We start from the raw sequence: 13,046 nt of genomic DNA on the forward strand, positions 1-13,046 counted from the left end.
ACTCAACCGATTCAAGTGTTCAAAAACTCAAAATAAAGAGGATGTTTCAGCGAGTGTTCTTAAATCAAAACGAACTCTGTAGCTATATTAGAACCTGAGATATAGATCTTTGAATTTGGAAAAATTGTACAAAAATCCATAACTCCACATTGAATGTTCGCGCCTAGCTCCTCTCCAACTCAACCGATTCAAGTGTTCAAAAACTCAAAATAAAGAGGATGTTTCAGCGAGTGTTCTTAAATCAAAACGAACTCTGTAGCTATATTAGAACCTGAGATATAGATCTTTGAATTTGGAAAAATTGTACAAAAATCCATAACTCCACATTGAATGTTCGCGCCTAGCTCCTCTCCAACTCAACCGATTCAAGTGTTCAAAAACTCAAAATAAAGAGGATGTTTCAGCGAGTGTTCTTAAACCAAAACGAACTCTGTAGCTATATTAGAACCTGAGATATAGATCTTTGAATTTGGAAAAATTGTACAAAAATCCATAACTCCACTTTGAATGTTCGCGCCTAGCTCCTCTCCAACTCAACCGATTCAAGTGTTCAAAAACTCAAAATAAAGAGGATGTTTCAGCGAGTGTTCTTAAACCAAAACGAACTCTGTAGCTATATTAGAACCTGAGATATAGATCTTTGAATTTGGAAAAATTGTACAAAAATCCATAACTCCACATTGAATGTTCGCGCCTAGCTCCTCTCCAACTCAACCGATTCAAGTGTTCAAAAACTCAAAATAAAAAGGATGTTTCAGCGAGTGTTCTTAAATCAAAACGAACTCTGTAGCTATATTAGAACCTGAGATATAGATCTTTGAATTTGGAAAAATTGTACAAAAATCCATAACTCCACTTTGAATGTCCGCGCCTAGCTCCTCTCCAACTCAACCGATTTAAGTGTTCAACAACTCAAAATAAAGAGGATGTTTCAGCGAGTGTTCTTAAATCAAAACGAACTCTGTAGCTATATTAGAACCTGAGATATAGATCTTTGAATTTGGAAAAATTGTACAAAAATCCATAACTCCACATTGAATGTTCGCGCCTAGCTCCTCTCCAACTCAACCGATTCAAGTGTTCAAAAACTCAAAATAAAGAGGATGTTTCAGCGAGTGTTCTTAAACCAAAACGAACTCTGTAGCTATATTAGAACCTGAGATATAGATCTTTGAATTTGGAAAAATTGTACAAAAATCCATAACTCCACATTGAATGTTCGCGCCTAGCTCCTCTCCAACTCAACCGATTCAAGTGTTCAAAAACTCAAAATAAAGAGGATGTTTCAGCGAGTGTTCTTAAATCAAAACGAACTCTGTAGCTATATTAGAACCTGAGATATAGATCTTTGAATTTGGAAAAATTGTACAAAAATCCATAACTCCACATTGAATGTTCGCGCCTAGCTCCTCTCCAACTCAACCGATTCAAGTGTTCAAAAACTCAAAATAAAGAGGATGTTTCAGCGAGTGTTCTTAAATCAAAACGAACTCTGTAGCTATATTAGAACCTGAGATATAGATCTTTGAATTTGGAAAAATTGTACAAAAATCCATAACTCCACATTGAATGTTCGCGCCTAGCTCCTCTCCAACTCAACCGATTCAAGTGTTCAAAAACTCAAAATAAAGAGGATGTTTCAGCGAGTGTTCTTAAATCAAAACGAACTCTGTAGCTATATTAGAACCTGAGATATAGATCTTTGAATTTGGAAAAATTGTACAAAAATCCATAACTCCACATTGAATGTTCGCGCCTAGCTCCTCTCCAACTCAACCGATTCAAGTGTTCAAAAACTCAAAATAAAGAGGATGTTTCAGCGAGTGTTCTTAAACCAAAACGAACTCTGTAGCTATATTAGAACCTGAGATATAGATCTTTGAATTTGGAAAAATTGTACAAAAATCCATAACTCCACTTTGAATGTTCGCGCCTAGCTCCTCTCCAACTCAACCGATTCAAGTGTTCAAAAACTCAAAATAAAGAGGATGTTTCAGCGAGTGTTCTTAAACCAAAACGAACTCTGTAGCTATATTAGAACCTGAGATATAGATCTTTGAATTTGGAAAAATTGTACAAAAATCCATAACTCCACATTGAATGTTCGCGCCTAGCTCCTCTCCAACTCAACCGATTCAAGTGTTCAAAAACTCAAAATAAAGAGGATGTTTCAGCGAGTGTTCTTAAATCAAAACGAACTCTGTAGCTATATTAGAACCTGAGATATAGATCTTTGAATTTGGAAAAATTGTACAAAAATCCATAACTCCACATTGAATGTTCGCGCCTAGCTCCTCTCCAACTCAACCGATTCAAGTGTTCAAAAACTCAAAATAAAGAGGATGTTTCAGCGAGTGTTCTTAAACCAAAACGAACTCTGTAGCTATATTAGAACCTGAGATATAGATCTTTGAATTTGGAAAAATTGTACAAAAATCCATAACTCCACATTGAATGTTCGCGCCTAGCTCCTCTCCAACTCAACCGATTCAAGTGTTCAAAAACTCAAAATAAAGAGGATGTTTCAGCGAGTGTTCTTAAATCAAAACGAACTCTGTAGCTATATTAGAACCTGAGATATAGATCTTTGAATTTGGAAAAATTGTACAAAAATCCATAACTCCACATTGAATGTCCGCGCCTAGCTCCTCTCCAACTCAACCGATTTAAGTGTTCAACAACTCAAAAGAAAGAGGATGTTTCAGCGAGTGTTCTTAAACCAAAACGAACTCTATAGCTATATTAGAACCTGAGATATAGATCTTTGAATTTGGAAAAATTGTACAAAAATCCATAACTCCACATTGAATGTTCGCGCCTAGCTCCTCTCCAACTCAACCGATTCAAGTGTTCAAAAACTCAAAATAAAGAGGATGTTTCAGCGAGTGTTCTTAAACCAAAACGAACTCTGTATCTATATTAGAACCTGAGATATAGATCTTTGAATTTGGAAAAATTGTATAAAAATCCATAACTCCACTTTGAATGTTCGCGCCTAGCTCCTCTCCAACTCAACCGATTCAAGTGTTCAAAAACTCAAAAGAAAGAAGGTGTTTCAGCGAGTGTTCTTAAACCAAAACGAACTCTGAAGCTATATTAGAACCTGAGATATAGATCTTTGAATGTAGAAAAATTGCCAAAAACCTACAAAAATCCATAACTCCACATTGAATGTCTGCGCCTAGCTCCTCTCCAACTCAACCGATTCAAGTGTTCAAAAACTCAAAATAAAGAGGATGTTTCAGCGAGTGTTCTTAAACCAAAACGAAGTCTCTATCTTGAACAGAACCTGAGATATTGAGGATAGAACGTGTGTATGTGAAAAACTCCCATAAGTAATGTACAGGGGGAAATCGCATTTGAGTATAACTTGAGAATGGTGAAAATTAGATGAAATTCGATGGTTGATAGCTGATTTGTGCATCAATACCTTCCATTGAAAAAAAAATTAAGCAAATCGGTTGGGTAGAACGCCTGAACGGACTCGGAATGGAAATCATCAATTTTTTTAATATATATAAGATGAGTGAACCTATCAAGCAATCAATTATAACTTTTTTCTTTCGAAAACTGTTAATTTGCCGTCGAAACTCTGCTACAACGCAATTTTCCATAGATAAATCTAATCTTCACTTTTTTTTTCGAGATTTGGTAGTAGTATTGTACCTGCAGGGGGTTCACCGGATCCAGCAAAAAGAAGAGAAGAAGAAACCATGATCTAATTTTGTATTATTATTATTCTGTTTTATTATTCACGATTTGTGGTTCTACTAGTGTATTATATAACAAATTACTCACTGTATTGGCAATTGTGTAGAGCATTTCGACGTAAAGTTTATCCTTTTCATGTTGAGAAGAATTATAGTCGATTGGCGTGATCCCAAGCTCCGATTCCGGCGGCGGGGGATCCGATGAAGACGTTTCGGTTAATTTCAAAATGCTCTGTCTCTGATTTTCCTGTTTCCACGCTAACGCGGTGAAACTTTCGAAATACGATCCGTCGATTTCTTGTACACTGAAACAAAAATTAAATACCAAATGGGAACAATGTTTTTACACCGTTTTCGTTTCATTTGATTGGTGATAAGGTAGTTGGTTTGTTTTGTAGTGTAGCTGTCGTCGTTCGGTGTCTCAGTCGTTCAGCCATTTTGTCATAATATCGATATTTGTTGGAGGTTATGTCATAGTCTTTCATATATCGTAGTCTTTCTGTCAGTATTCGTTTCGCGTAACTGTAATGTTGCTCTAGATCTCGAGTTTTAGGCCCATTTCAAATAACCTACGTTCACACAAAAGCTGTGTTGAATTTAACTCAAGGCTCTGCTCCTACTACCTTGGTTTGCTCTTTCCACTGAGCATAATGATTATAAATTAATGAATATGCAAATGGAGACAGCACTAGAGATCGCCAAAGATGCTTAGGAACGTTGTTGAAAGTTTTGTATTTATTCAACTGGTGACAACAATTGGTTAGGTTAGGTTCTGCCCAAGAATGTAGCTCTATTGAACCAGAACTATTCTGTTGTATTATATTGAGTCACCAAGCGATTGCAGTTTAGAAATAGGAACGGAAGATGAAGCGGAACATGAGAAAGCTTCCCCATAGTGCTGGTTATGTCTGCCAAGTCTCCACTGGGGTCAATAAACCCCAGGTACAAGCAGCGATCACGTATCATCGAGCTGTCGATGCTATTTTACATTATAAACTTCATTAACTCATATAAATGATTTATTTTACAAATTAAATTGCATTGAATCGTCTATCGACATCAAAAACGGCGTTTCAAGACAATAAGTCGCTTAAAAGTTAGGAAAAATTTGATTAGAATATTCCGACAAAATAACAGTAGAAGTTCTCGACAGATCCCTTTTTTATCGGCTCTATAAATATTCCAAACGACCAATTTATTTCGAAAAAAGTTTCCGATACGTTTTCTTATAATTTTATTATTAGCAAAAAACGAATAGAATTGTTAGAAAGAGTATTACTATAGAGGGTCATTTGAAACTTTAGAGAAAAAAAAAAGTAAAGTACGTTACGAGAATTATAAAGTTTTAATGAGAGACTTTTTGCTATTCTTGTCATATTCAAATTGTGTTCGAAATAACTCGACAAACTTTAGTTATATTACAAAACAAAATTGACTAAAAAAATGTTTCATAAGTCCGTTCAACGAATGGAGCCCATAGAAAATACGAATATAAAGGTAAAACAAATTCTAGAAAAAAGTTTAAGAAAGAATAACACGTAAAAATGAGACATCTTGATGATCGAAATGAATAAATAAAAGTTGTAATCTCCATAATTTCTAACAAGAATGACACAATGAATTAGTAGGCAACCAGCTTTATTACTGAAATGTATGCAACCAGCTTTACGTTCAGATAGATCTGTGGTTTGAACTGTCGAAAGGATTGATGTGATTTTAATTCTGTGAAAAAAATGTTGACAATTGACACATTGAACCGAATTTGTTTTTGTTATTTTTGATGAAGTATTGTTATATGGCTGAAACCCACCGATTGATTTCAAATTTTTACCAAATATTCGATCACACACTAGATGATTGTACCTAAAAAGATTTTTGGTGTTTCGCAAGGAAAGGGGATGGAATGTTTCATAAGTCCGTTCAACGAATGGAACCCTTAGAAAGTGCGAATAAAAAGGTAAACAAATTTTAGAAAAACGTAAAGAAAAAAGAGAGTTCGGGAGAACAGAATTTGTAAAAATGAGACATCTTGATGATTAAAATGAATAAATAAAAGTTGTCATCTCCATATTTTCTAACAAGAATAGACCAATGAATTAATAGGCAACCAGCTTCACGTTCAGACAGATCTGTGGTTTGAACTGTCGAAGGGAATGATGTGATTTTAATTCTGTGAAAAAAATTTTGACAATTGACACATTGAACCGAATTTGTTTTGGTTATTTTTGATGAAGTATTGTTATGTGTCTGTATGTTTACCAAATATTCGATTCCACACTAGATAATTGTGCATAAAAGGATTTTTGGTGCTTGATCTTTAAATACAAAAAACCCATCGTATATATTTCATTACACGGAATTTGGTATGAAATTTTTTTGTTATAAAATTAACAAGGAGAGTTAAATTATAGTGTACGTAAAAAAGAAACATTAAGCTTTTATATTCGCTTCATTCTATCTGTATCTACTAAATATTTTAGAGAACATACATGCAACAGGCTGCCTTATTCATTATTCTGTGTTTACACGCCCTTAGGGGCGCACTTAGATGTCTTTTGGTGACTATTTATCTCTCAATGTTTCATAAACTTTATTTTAATAGCAATAAAACTTTTTTAATACTCTATAAACAATTCTTCTGAATTTATGCTTTCAAAATATGATATAATGAATTTAATGATCCCAAATTTGAATTTTGACTGCTAGATTTAATGTGATAAGATAACTTACCCAGAAGAAACTTGATGATCAATCTCCGGCCAGCTCTGTCTTCTGCAACAAAAGTTGAATTGCCTTTCTGGAGTAGCCCGCGGAGATTTTTGTCGAAAAGACCCGGGTCGACGCGGCGGATTCGGTATCGGGCACTCCAAGGTACTTCTACGACGTTGGATGGGTGCAACCGCGCCCGGAGTCGGTATTACTTTCGGAAACCCCGGAGTGTTACTGTCCCCCGAGTTACTCCGGGAACTCGACGATATCGACGGTTCGGAAGTATCGGTACGTGTCAACGAAAACCTGAAAATAAAACCAAATAGTCTATTAAACAAAATGCAGCAACACTTGTATATTTTCGAAATATTTCTCATATGTTAATATTTAAATTACAGAAACGTTTACGTGATTTTCAGTTAAGCAATCAATAACAAAACTCATTTTTTTCAAACTTCAATGACACTCGAGGAGAATTGGGAATAGCAGGTGAACTAAATTGGAGTTTTTTCGAATAAACTCCCAAGAAAAAACCGTACACTACCCCTACCTGATAATGAGAATGACTCTTGTTCGGATTTATACGCACGAATGCAAGGGATAAAAGAGAATTGAGAATGAATAAGATGACTGATCGCGTGTAGATAGAAAGGAAACGTTTCCAGAATAGAATTCGTGAGGCCGAGACTGTTTTGAAGGTTTATTATTATAAGTAATAGATATTGATAAAATTTTAGCTCCCTAACTTAGTCAACTCTACAAATTGCGAAAACCAAAGATCAATTAACTCGATGAATGATACTTTGAAAATATGATGTAGTTATTTGTTTTATAGATGACGAAAAAGCATTAGACAGAGTGCAACATCATAAACTTGTTAAAATATTGAGACCAGAAGATATACGCTGTATTGAATCAAACACCTAGAGGTAGAGTTTACAATGAAGTATTAGGCAGAGATGTGACCTCTCCCCAATACTGCTTAACATTATTAAGCCCTCGAAAGTCAACAATTAGACATCGAAATAAATGGCACAGGATCAACAATAAACTATTTGCCGATGACACAGTTTTCATAGTAGACAACATAAATGACCTCCAAAGGTCTGGGAAATTGGTTAACTGAAGACAGATCAGACATAGAGATCAAGTGCAGGATAGAAAAAGCAAAGAGCTCATTGATGAAGATAATAAACGTGTTAAAGAACTCTGATTTAACACCATGAACGGATTTGAGGCATTTGAAATGGGGATCTACCGAACAGCTTTGAGGGTTTCATGAGAAGCAAGAAAAACCGACAAAGAAATTACGAGGAGAATAGGAAGAGAACGTGAATGGCTGGACATGATAAAACATAGGAAAACAGCTTAACTGGGGCATGTGATACGTAGCTAGAGGAAAAATTTGCTTTAACTTTTGATAAAACAACGATGCCCTCAATAATTGCCAATATTTGATCTGATTTATCCTTATCATTGGTGGTTTGAAATTATACAGAAAAATTTGAATCTTCCTAATGACTCTGGCATTAAAATTTTGTATTAGAATTAGTAATATTCCCAAATATGATAAACGACTGTTTTGCCTCGCGAAATAATGAAAATTTACTATTTTGTATCGTTTCCCAATTATTTTTCGCATAATTTAAGTGAATTAGTATTTATTAGAGCCGATTAATGGATTCATTAAATTTCAAATCCATGCCATCCATTATTTAATTTAATTGAATAGCAACACGTCCACAAATTGAAATATAAGCTTTTGGGCTCAACAATTTCGAGGTTATTGCATACAAATATATGTTTTATCGATGAAAAAATCCATTTCAAACGATTACACACCAAATTGGACAGGAATTAAATATTCTACTACATTTTAAATCCAACTTAGAGGGTTATATCTCACCGTTTATTATTGGTACTGCAACTGATGCTACTTTTATTTAAATTCACTTGATTTTTTTTCTCAGAGACATTGTATTATACCAAGATCCGCGCTATTTTGTTAAAATAAAACTAATCTGTTAATGTAACACCACGTGTATTTATTAAAACATGTTAACAAAAGCCGCGTTAGAATCGTCTTTTCTCAAGTCCAAAACACTGGCCTCAACCCCCCATGCCTGTTGAGCCAATTAATTGTAACTTTTAATTGACTCGTACAAAGGTGGCGGGATAGCTATGAAACAAAGATATAATTGATAACCTATATAATACAGACATCATAACGAAATTCAAATTTGATAAAAGCCTCATCACTGCTCAAGTATCTTGTTATCCCATGTCTCTGAACTACAACCAATAAAAATAACTGTCATACTTGTCAGCCAAAGCCCGCGAAAAGTAGCGGCATTCAAAACAAACCATAAAATGGACACAACAAGTTATAAAACTGCTCAAACGGTCATCCCACAGCACAGAAAAAGAATCAGTCTGCTGTTTCCAAGGTTAATCGCCATTACCAAGATACTGGTAACGTTCATCGAAGACAAGCACTGAAGTTTGGGATGGCATGGAAGAAGATCGATCCATGAAAAAGCGGCCAGGAAAGAAAACATCGATTATTGAGAGGTTAATTTGTAATAAATGTTTATTTTGACCAATATAATGTTGTATTTTCTTTACTGTTAATTATAACCTTTCTCCTTTGTACAAGATTCCTTTCCATTAGACATCCGCGAACGACGCACCAATCGGATCGAATTTTCTGTCGCCATAATTGAATATATGTTCATAACCTCACAATAAATCCTAATCAAACAAGATTCGGTGATTTGTTATGACTAAAATAGATTACAAAACGTGCTTATCTATCCTCAAATATTATTATAACGTCTTGTTTCATCAAATTGAATTAAACACTAGGAATCCTCTAGCTATTATCGGTATATTCCATATCTCATCTTCCGTTGTAACTTCATTATATAATGTCGGGGTATATCCAAAAGCCATTCATCTTTTGTGATCGAATTGAAAGTCATCGCGTATACGTCGTGGGACAGAGATCGGGTCAGGTCACGGACCGAGATTATGGAATTGTTGATTTAAGAAATAAGAAACGAATATCGATGTTATTTCAATCAATTTCGATAGAACGTAACGCTGGTTGCAATCCACAAGAATTGTCTTCCATAAAACTTACCGTTTAGGACTTTTTAATGTTAATCCGGCTACACTGTTACTGACGTATTCTTGTAGAGTATTCAGAAAACTCATGATGCTGATCTGGATCTAATTTCTCCAACCTGGAACAAAAATTTAACAGTGAAATTATGTAAACTATTCCGGAGCATTTTACTTGAGCTACATCCCTCTTATAAAAAGTGGTACTGGTACTGACCAATAAATAAACAGTAGGTAACTATAGAAAATAAATTCTTTCGAAACATAACTGGACGAAAGATTTGAATTTGAAATATGCCGCCAAAAGCAGATAGAAAACTGTTGTTTCCGTGTACGTTTAGTATTTCTAAATGAACTATAAGATGGCGCTGAAACGACAATTCGAGTTGGTTATCGCTGTATGCACCGTGATTGAAGAAAATCGGAGGCTTGCGTGAAGAAAATTTGGTTCCTAGAAAGATATTTGGGGAGGAAAACATCGAATTAATGTCTCATATTCACTAGTTTCTATTGGTCTTTTACAGGACTTTTATTGATAACTTCGACGGCAAAAAACGGTTCGTCTGAAACAAGCTTAACTCTAACTAATTTAGAATAAAATTAGAAATTGACATGCTGAAAATAAAACATGTTGTCTTTATAAAATTATCTATTGCGCGTCCGATATATAAACCTATAAATCAAGATGTCGCCTTTGAAAAGCTTCAGTTTATACAATTCAGAAAAGTTTAGTAAAGTGACTGTAATGAGCTCTAATCACGCCAACCTTTTAATTATGGAACTACAATGAAAAATCGTGGTAATAAATAGAAATGGATCTAAATCTAGATAGACGAGGGTTCTCGGGGAATTAATAAACACGCAAAAGTTTCCATAACATGAATTGGTTGATTTATTTTAGATTTTTGAAGATATTTTGTTGAATTGTTAACTTTGATCTGTTATAATATGATCGTACTGAGAAGAAATACTCTAATCAACTGAATTATAGAGCAATAAATACCAAAAATTGGTTTATATTGATCAATTTTGAATGGTGTACCAGAATTGTTTAAGGAATCCAATCGAATCATTCTCTACCACAACAATGCGAGCTCTCACACATCAGTAGATCAATTTAAGAAAAAACGGATATCGATAAGCAATTTTCGCTATATTAATTTAGATTTAGTTCACTTTCACTTAGTATATACTTAAACTTTTGTTTTGTTATTGTACATGAAAGTTTTGACACAAGATGTCGTTCGTGCGATTGGTAGGCGTAGAGCTAAGAAATTAATGGCGGCTCCAATAAGACGTGCGCGCGAAAAAGTGATCTATTCAAATGATCGCACAATTTTACTGATTATTGGGACATATATTCAAATTATAGAAGTTTTTTGAAAGAAATAACATTTACAGACATAAATAATGAAATTACAAAAAGAGATGAATCAAATGCAAGTCTGGTCTGTTTTGTTAACGTCCACTAGACCACATGACAAGCTAAAACGAAGCCGCGCCCAAACGTGGGCGCCATTAATTTTTTTGAAGGAAGTGCCTAGAGAAGGACACAGAACTCTCTCTCTTACACATGGGCGTTATAGCTCAGGCCCGGACTGAAACGTTCCTCTTTACCAATATTATTTCATTTATTATTTTTTTAATCCTTTTTCATTGTATATTAATATTCTAAATTTCTTTTAGCAATTTTATAATTAATATTATAAGTGTTGAACTCTATATTCACTTTGTGTTTTCTTTTTCAAAAATTTTGTAGTATTTCTCATTTAATATTGATGCAGCTTCATATATTTTAAGCTTCAGTTCTGTTTTTCACCAATCTACAATTTTTCATCTTTCCTTGTAATGTTTTTCTGTAGATCTAATGTGAAAACTACCACTTGACAGTAAGGGGGTAGTACTAATTGTACAGAAATTCCTTTCGACGATAAATTCATCAAAATCGTTAAAGTCTGTTTTAATTCCGATAGATTAGGATCGAATTGTTTTTCTTTTCGTTCTTTTCGATGATAAATTCATTAAAATCGTTAAAATCTCTTTTAATTCCGATAGATTAGGATCGAATTGTTTTTCTTTTCGTTCTTTTCGATGATAAATTCATTAAAATCGTTAAAATCTCTTTTAATTCCGATAGATTAGGATCGAATTGTTTTTCTTTTCGTTCTTTTCGATGATAAATTCATTAAAATCGTTAAAATCTCTTTTAATTCCGATAGATTAGGATCGAATTGTTTTTCTTTTCGTTCTTTTCGATGATAAATTCATTAAAATCGTTAAAATCTCTTTTAATTCCGATAGATTAGGATCGAATTGTTTTTTCTTTTCGTTCTTTTCGATGATAAATTCATTAAAATCGTTAAAATCTGTTTTAATTCCGATAGATTAGGATCGAATTGTTTTTTCTTTTCGTTCTTTTCGATGATAAATTCATTAAAATCGTTAAAATCTCTTTTAATTCCGATAGATTAGGATCGAATTGTTTTTCTTTTCGTTCTTTTCGACGATAAATTCATTAAAATCGTTAAAATCTGTTTTAATTCCGATAGATTAGGATCGAATTGTTTTTCTTTTCGTTCTTTTCGATGATAAATTCATTAAAATCGTTAAAATCTCTTTTAATTCCGATAGATTAGGATCGAATTGTTTTTCTTTTCGTTCTTTTCGACGATAAATTCATTAAAATCGTTAAAATCTCTTTTAATTCCGATAGATTAGGATCGAATTGTTTTTCTTTTCGTTCTTTTCGATGATAAATTCATTAAAATCGTTAAAATCTCTTTTAATTCCGATAGATTAGGATCGAATTGTTTTTCTTTTCGTTCTTTTCGACGATAAATTCATTAAAATCGTTAAAATCTCTTTTAATTCCGATAGATTAGGATCGAATTGTTTTTCTTTTCGTTCTTTTCGATGATAAATTCATTAAAATCGTTAAAATCTCTTTTAATTCCGATAGATTAGGATCGAATTGTTTTTCTTTTCGTTCTTTTCGATGATAAATTCATTAAAATCGTTAAAATCTCTTTTAATTCCGATAGATTAGGATCGAATTGTTTTTCTTTTCGTTCTTTTCGACGATAAATTCATTAAAATCGTTAAAATCTGTTTTAATTCCGATAGATTAGGATCGAATTGTTTTTTCTTTTCGTTCTTTTCGATGATAAATTCATTAAAATCGTTAAAATCTGTTTTAATTCCGATAGATTAGGATCGAATTGTTTTTTCTTTTCGTTCTTTTCGATGATAAATTCATTAAAATCGTTAAAATCTCTTTTAATTCCGATAGATTAGGATCGAATTGTTTTTCTTTTCGTTCTTTTCGACGATAAATTCATTAAAATCGTTAAAATCTGTTTTAATTCCGATAGATTAGGATCGAATTGTTTTTCTTTTCGTTCTTTTCGACGATAAATTCATTAAAATCGTTAAAATCTGTTTTAATTCCGATAGATTAGGATCGAATTGTTTTTTCTTTTCGTTCTTTTCGATGATAAATTCATT

The 13,046-nt window shown here is 33.4% G+C and overlaps 1 protein-coding gene across 2 annotated transcripts in view; it reads right to left on the minus strand.

The window, feature by feature from the left end:
* LOC130447909 (BAI1-associated protein 3) overlaps positions 1-9,666 on the minus strand; it is an 86,231-nt gene extending 76,565 nt beyond the window's left edge. For both annotated transcript variants that reach the window (XM_056784965.1, XM_056784964.1), the window contains exons 1-3: positions 9,562-9,666; positions 6,441-6,725; positions 3,799-4,015 (exon numbers count right to left, since the gene is read on the minus strand). In XM_056784965.1, coding sequence (XP_056640943.1) covers positions 3,799-4,015; positions 6,441-6,725; positions 9,562-9,635 — 576 coding nt within the window. In that variant the 5' untranslated portion in view covers positions 9,636-9,666. The remainder of the gene's footprint in view (positions 1-3,798; positions 4,016-6,440; positions 6,726-9,561) is intronic.
* Positions 9,667-13,046: the final 3,380 nt, after the last annotated feature.

The sequence above is a fragment of the Diorhabda sublineata genome, chromosome 8 (genome assembly GCF_026230105.1).
Source record: "Diorhabda sublineata isolate icDioSubl1.1 chromosome 8, icDioSubl1.1, whole genome shotgun sequence".
NCBI classification, from domain to species: Eukaryota; Metazoa; Arthropoda; class Insecta; order Coleoptera; family Chrysomelidae; genus Diorhabda; species Diorhabda sublineata.